Consider the following 7,668-nt stretch of genomic DNA (forward strand, 5'->3'; position numbering starts at 1 on the left):
TTCGTGGCTGAGTTGCTGCTATAATACCACTAACAGTTGAGGGGGGAATATTTAGTAGTGAGGCAATTTCACAAATGGATTTATTGGACAGGTGACAACCTATCACAGTACCACTCTTGAATTCACTGAGCTCCTGAGCTACTCAGATACTCATTCTTCCACAAATGTTTTTAGAAGTAGTCTACATGCTTGATTTTATACACCCATGGCCATGGAAGTGTTTGAAACACCTAAATTCAGTGATCTGCAGGGGCGTCCCAATCATTTTGGCAATATATTGTGTGTGTGTGTACACACACACACACACACACACACACACACACACACACACACACACACACACACACACACACACACACACACACACATGCATATTAAAAGCACACTGACTAACTTTTGTTCACATTTAACTAACCACACAATTCCAGTTATCACAATGACAAGAACAAACCATACTATGGAACAGAGATTTGAAAACACTGGAGGGAAATTCTCCAAAACCCTTTTTTGCTTAGCAGATTGAATTATGCGTGCTTTGTTTAGCCTTGATATTCACATTGTGTCTTGTTCGATGAGCAGAGAGATTGACAGGTGAGGTCTGCATCAGCGTGCTTGAAGTACTCTCTTTCCTGTTGCACGTCCGCTCTCATCCACTGCTATCAGCAGCCCATTAAATTACCCTTCTTGTTATTGTTTTGCAGAAGAACAGTGACTGCTGGGTAAGTCACGAACAAGGTTTTTGATTTATTTTCAAGGGTTTTTTCTAAGTCAAGGCCAACGGGACTCTGGTATTGACTCACTATGGATTGCTCCTTCTCCATAAGTGCTGCTGGGACATTGTTGTATTAAAATCTCATTCCAAAAGTCTAAGATTACTTTTTTTTTCTCTGCGATGATGTTCTTTGATTTAATAAAAAGGTGCTGATACAGGCATTAGATCAAGGGATTAAAAACAGCTCTGGACTGAAGGAATGAGATGAAACTTAGTTAGAAAACAAAAACGCCTTAGTTAAAATAAAATGGCATTTCTATTCAGTGGAGGCTTTGCCGTGGTTGTCTTTATTAAGCTAAATTGATTGGTACTTCAAGCTTAATTTGACAGGTTGACTTTAGAGGAAAACAGATTTACCTTGGGTTGTCATCTTGTTTTTTAATTTTACTGACAAGCAGGTGGAACTCAGCAAAACAAAACATCATTTTTATATACAGTTAGGAAAATAACTCTGAAATTGTCATCGTAGGTGCATGTCCTCTATTTCTTTGTATGACATGCATCATACAAAGAAATAGTTAAAAAATCATGCATTGTGATTTCTGGATTTTTTTTTTTAGATTGTCTCTCACAGTGGACATGCACCTACGATGACAATTTCAAACCCCTCCATGATTTCCAAGTGAGAGAACTTGCAAAATAGCAGGGTGTTCAAATACTTATTTTCCTCATTCCTCACTGTATATATAATTTGTTTAGTTTTGCTGAGTTCCACCCGTGAATGTTACTTTAAAAAAAGAAAAAAGAAAAGTGTTAAAGTCATTTAATAATATTTTAACTTCAATTAAATTAATGTATATGGCTCTTTGTGTATTTCTGCAGTTTGCCTCTACGGTTCTGGGTGAACATTTTGAAAAACCCTCACTTCATTTTTGACGTTCATGTAACTGAAGTGGTGGACGCCTCTCTGTCCGTCATCGCCCAGACCTTCATGGATGCCTGCACCAAGTCTGAGCACAAACTTACCCGGGTAAGCAGCAACGTCTGGAGATGTCATTTATCAATCCTATAGTTTCATCTTGGCTTTCTGTCTCATGTTCCTTCTCTTGATCTCTCGTTCACAGGAGTCCCCTAGCAACAAACTGCTTTATGCAAAGGAAATCTCCACTTACAAGAAGATGGTCGATGAGTAGGTTTCTATTCTGTTAATCAGTTTGTACATGTGTAACCACAGCTAAAGTAACCATGTTATCTTTGCTTCTCAGTTATTACAAAGGCATCCGTCAGATGGTTTCAGTCAGTGACCAAGACATGAACACACACCTTGCGGAGATTTCACGTGTACGTTTATTTTATTCTATTTTATATTTCTATTCTTTTTTTATATTTTGAGAATTGTTATAGTTTTATTTGATAATGTCATTTATATATATATATATATATATATATATATATATATATATATATATATATATATATATATATATATATATATATATATATAGACAATATCAAATAAAACTAAATAAAAACTACATTCAAACAATAAAAATGACAAAATATTTATATATAATAAATTATTTATATGTAAATATTTTGTCATTTTAATTTTTTGTCATTTCTGTTTAGTTTAATGTAATATTTTGTCATTTTTCTATTTTAATTTATTTTGTTTTATTATTTTCTATTTTTCTATTTTGTCATTTTTATTATGTAATTTCTATTTTTGTTATATTTAAATTTTATGTAATTTCTATTTAGTTTTGTTATACTTTTATATAATTTTTTTCTATTTATTATTTTATGTACATTTTATTTTTTTCTAACTTTTTATTTTGCCATTTGTTTTATTTTTCATTTAATTTAATGTTAGTCTACGTTTTACATAAATTCATATTTTGTGTAATTTTTAGGGCTGTCAATCGATTAAAATATTTAATTGATTAATCGTACGAGTGTCATGAGTTAACTCACGATTAATCACAACTCACCCATTCACCCAAAAAATCACCCATTTTTATCAGTTCTAAATGTACCTTAAATTAAATATTTTTCACGTTTTTAATACTCTAATTAACATGGGTAATATGGACAAATCTGCATAGTTTATGCAAATGTACGTTTATTATAAGTGAAACCATACTCAGAGCATGAAGACTAGACATGTATCAAAGGCCATAGATGTTTTTCAAAGAACTTGTTCCTGTCTCCTTAAAAATTCAGAATAAGCAGTGAATTCTCTCGTTTTATAATCAAGAATATAATTAAAGGGAGTTATTACACTGGCAGTTTCGTTCATAACGGGGCACGGTTCGCATTAAAAATTCTTCATGTGAAAGCGGTCATGTGGACCTGTGAGATGCACACAAATGATAGCCTGACGTCGTCACACTCAATTCTAGTCAGAATATGAGTCTGAAACTGCTCCATTGGGCTGTGATTATGGGGCGTGTTTCAACCGAAACAGGAAAGACCTCAATTGGATAGACCTTCAACCAATCAGAGCAATGGAGTGACGCATAACGTTAGTTGTCAAATGTCAACAGAACTCAACTGCACTGTGTTGCCAAGTCTGGTTTTCCCGCGGGTTGTTTTCCATGTCCGCAGGTTGGAGCGACCTCAATTATGTGGCAGGCAACCTTGCCAAAATAACACATTTTACCCCAAACGCCATTATTTTCTGGAGAATTTCCTGTCTAATAAAAGTTCAACAGAAAAATGGTAGCTTATGATGGCTATATAACATCACTTGTTTCAGAACAGTAATGTTAATGTAAGCCCTTTTCTTCCCTCATTTCTATTTGTTGCTTCATCCTTTATGTCCATGGCTGATTTCTCCAACTACAGTCTAGGCCATGGATCAAACAGTTAATAAAATTAGTGCCGTTCAAATGAATTTGCGTTAACGCATTATTAACACGTTAATTTTGACAGCCCTAATAATTTCTTTTTAAATGCATGTTTTTGTAAATAACACATTTGACTCTTTTTCCTTCTTCAGTCTCACACAGATAAGTTGAATACCCAGGTTGCTTTGCACCAACTTTACCAGTATGCCAGCAAGTACTATGACGGGGTAGGTGTTATTACACATCAGAGTATATGTGAGGTGACAGTCTTTTCCATACTGACTCACATACTCTGCTACACATATTTGTTGCTTCTTTGATCAATGAGTAAAATGGCACAAATTTGTCTCTTTCTCTCCATGCCATCCATAGATTATCTCGTCGCTGGAGGAAGACCCTGCCGCCCAGAGCAAACAGCTGACCCTCAGACTGCAGCAGATCGCCGCTGCATTGGAAAATAAAGTCACCGACCTTTAGTGTCGGGGAGTCCAGACTCGAGAAAGGAGATCGAAGTGCCACTAAAATCCAAGACGCAGCTCAATTTAATGGGCTCACAAATAAGAACAGCCCTTCTGGAGGACTCTGGTTGATGGAGCTTCTGTCGAGTGAAAGAAAAAGCGAGGTGGAACACTAATTGCGGACCCTTCCTTTCCACATGGCTTTCAGCCTTGCTCCTGATTCAGTGGGACCAATATAAACTCTGACCTGAGGGGAACGTCACAAACGTCGCTGAAATTGAAAACTCACTATGGTACTTCTCAGATCAGCACCTGCACAATGAGAGGCCAGCAATTTTTTTTTGTTTTTTTTTTTGTTCTGCTATGCCAATAATCAGATGTTCAGTATATTCTTCCTGTGTAGATTAAATAAAATAGTATTATATGTAAATATATTTTTACACTTAAGGCTACGAGAGGCTAAACAAATTGATTATTGTTTCTGTGGAAGAGCACCGTTTTGTTTTCCTGTGTATTTTAATTGCCAATTTCATTCCTGTGCAGTGATTGTCACATCCTGTGGGTTTTGTGACGCCGTCGGCTCACGGTTCAGTTTGTGGTAGCACTATCGGTTTGTATTGGTGTTCGTGATGCTGATGTCCAAGCCAGTGCTTCTTTTGTCCCTCTCAAGAATTTTTTAATGTATTTTACCGGTGATTGCGTACAATAATGTCATTTGAGTCAATTTCTAGTTTAGCCACAGCACAAAAGAACAGAGGCCATTATTGCATAGTAAATGACATGCAGACACGCAGAACAAAGGCCAAGGAGGCTTTAATCTCCCTTTGGTGTCTGATCCAGCAGTTGCAATTTTATGTTTTGTACCATCTTTGCTTTTATATATGTGCACTTCGACACATGGCTTGCCTTATTTTATTATACAATTATGATTTTTGTATTGCGAATCAACAATAGAAGACCTTTCTTAAAAAGAAGTTTTCTTTGACTGTGATAAAATGCGAAAGAACTCGACTGTCAGCATTTGCTCTTAACAACAATAGTTTGGACTGAGCGACTCGTATGCCAATTAAATCATGATTTCATAGAATGAGTTTAATTTTGTTTATTGGTACGGTTTTATTTTTATTTTCATTTTTTTTGTTTTTAAAAAAAAGTAATTCTATTTTTTATTTAGAGCTTACCAAAGTTTAAATAAATTTTTTTGCAGCTGTCCGCAAACATCTAATGCTTCTGTTGTTTTGTATGCATCAAGTTAGTTAAAGTGTGAGTTTAATTGATATATATATATATATATATATATATATATATATATATATCAAATGTGCGTGTGTTAATGTGTGTATGTGTGTTTGTAATGCTAAGGCAGCTGATGGTAAGTCTGACAGAATTTGTTTTGGTAATTTGTGATTGGTACGGTTTTTATACCTGTATGTTCTGACTCAAATGTGCCGCACACTTTTATTGAATGATAAGGACGATATTGTTTATTCATGAACTTTACAAGGGGGAGTGCCTCATGTTGCCTTTGGTAGGCGGTGACAAAGTCACTCTGTAGCCAATCAGAACCTGGCCCCGCCCATTCTGAGCATGATGGACAGCAGGAAATGCCTTTGAACTCTAAATAACAGCCAGAATGCCAAGATTTCATATTTTCTCCTTTTTCTCACTGCTCCTGTCAGTTCTTTTGTGTTGTCCAGCTACCGTGTCAATTGCTTATTGTAAAGCTTCTTGTTTGCCTTTCTTTACCAGGTAGTGCCTTACAAATATGAGTAATAATTATCAGTTGTGTGGTGATTGTGTCTGCATTAAAAATTGCAATAGGGACCTTAGTTATGTTTCTCTGTTTTTGTACAATAACTGTTATCTATTTCTTTTAAATGTGTATGTTGGCCTGTTAAATGATGTTACAAGTTAATATTGTCCAGCTCTGGTTTGATATGTTCCCTAGAACCAAACCGAGAGATACTTGCAAGCATCCCGATGATAGAACATCTTTATAGATGACGTCAGATGAGGTAAGAATCAGGTAAGTTGTTTTCTTACTTTTTAAGGATCAGTCAATTCAAACAGTCGTTATGTTATATGGTTGGTAAAAAACCCTTAATGCTAACTAGTAATGAATAACCCTTGTGAAATCAGCAGTCAGAGTTTGTTTAGTGGTCCACACACTAATAAATGCTTGTTTTCAAGCAGCTGATGGGACATTTCAGACAGATTTACAACAATCTAACCACATTTAGAGGCAGTAAGATCAATGAGTCAAGTCCAAAGACAAAGTGCATTTTAAACCGTCTTCTGTCTAGAGACCAATACTGAAGGAAAAAGATTGTACAGGTAGCTCTGATGTATGTAGATTAGAAAGCCATCACGTTAAACTTACTGCAAATGGGAGTGACTATAAATGGTTTGTACTGTATAATGTCAAGCCATTACTGTCAATTTTAATGTGTTGGATGTGCTTTCCAGGAAATTAATGCAGCCCAGTCTGAAATAAATCACGCATGAATATTTATTTAATATCACACCGGTGTTGTTATTGTGAGCTAAAACGCATTAAAATATTTTTGTTAATTGAAATAAAATAAAATGAATACTGTAATAAAGTGTTGTCTTGGCCGTTAAAAGGAATAAGTAGTTCTGTCAGGAACACTATGGTCAAAGATGATTGATTTTGAATATTAACATATAGTTTGAATTGGTAGGATTCTGTTTTGGGCAAGAACCCCCTGCGCATCCATGCAGCTCAGCATGGTTAAGAGCTGAGAGAGCAGCAATAACTCCCGACGGGTAAACCGCACGAGATCAACATAATGTATTGCAGATATCATTAATGTTGATATTAAATGTACAAAATAATTCAGGAATTTAGTGTGATCCAAAGGAATAGCTATACACTTGATGCATAAATAATAAAATGGGGGGGGGGGGGGGGGGGAGGAATGTTGTGGAGTTGTTTTTCAGGGTTTGGGCTTGGCCCCTTAATTCCAGTAAAATGAACTCTAATGCTTCAGCATACCAATACATTTTTGACAATTTCATGCTCCTAACTTTGTGGGAACACTGTTTTGGGATGGCCCCACATGACTGTGTACCATTTTTTGTTTACTTTGTTTACCAGTACTGTTTTGGTAGCAAAGGGGGGATAATTTTTTCTCCTCCTAACAAATTAACTTTGAGGACAAAATAATGTTCACTTGCTGCCTAATACAGGTCCTTCTCAAAAAAATTGCATATGTAATAAAAGTTCATTATTTTCCATAATGTAATGATAAAAATTAAACTTTCATATATTTTAGATTCATTGCACACCAACTGAAATATTTCAGGTCTTTTATTTTTTTAATACTGATGATTTTGGCATACAGCTCATGAAAACCCAAAATTCCTATCTCAAAAAACTAGCATATAATGAAAAGGTTCTCTAAACGAGCTTTTAACCTAATCATCTGAATCAACTAATTAACTCTAAACACCTGCAAAAGATTCCTGAGGCTTTTAAAAACTCACAGCCTTCATTACTCAACCGCAATCATGGGTAAGACTGCCGACCTGCCGTCCAGAAGGCCATCATTGACACCCTCAAGCGAGAGGGTAAGACACAGAAAGACATTTCTAAACGAATAGGCTGTTTCCAGAGTGCTGTATGAAG

The 7,668-nt window shown here is 35.6% G+C and overlaps 1 protein-coding gene across 3 annotated transcripts in view; it reads left to right on the plus strand.

Annotated features, from left to right (window-relative positions):
• The window catches only part of plxnb2a.1 (plexin b2a, tandem duplicate 1), a 127,458-nt gene extending 121,610 nt beyond the window's left edge, over positions 1 to 5,848 (plus strand). For all 3 annotated transcript variants that reach the window (XM_067428598.1, XM_067428599.1, XM_067428600.1), the window contains exons 33-37: positions 1,595 to 1,742; positions 1,837 to 1,901; positions 1,978 to 2,053; positions 3,714 to 3,788; positions 3,934 to 5,848. In XM_067428598.1, the coding sequence (XP_067284699.1) occupies positions 1,595 to 1,742; positions 1,837 to 1,901; positions 1,978 to 2,053; positions 3,714 to 3,788; positions 3,934 to 4,038 (469 nt within the window). In that variant the 3' untranslated portion in view covers positions 4,039 to 5,848. The remainder of the gene's footprint in view (positions 1 to 1,594; positions 1,743 to 1,836; positions 1,902 to 1,977; positions 2,054 to 3,713; positions 3,789 to 3,933) is intronic.
• Positions 5,849 to 7,668: the final 1,820 nt, after the last annotated feature.

Source organism: Pseudorasbora parva, chromosome 20 (genome assembly GCF_024679245.1).
Source record: "Pseudorasbora parva isolate DD20220531a chromosome 20, ASM2467924v1, whole genome shotgun sequence".
NCBI lineage: Eukaryota > Metazoa > Chordata > Actinopteri > Cypriniformes > Gobionidae > Pseudorasbora > Pseudorasbora parva.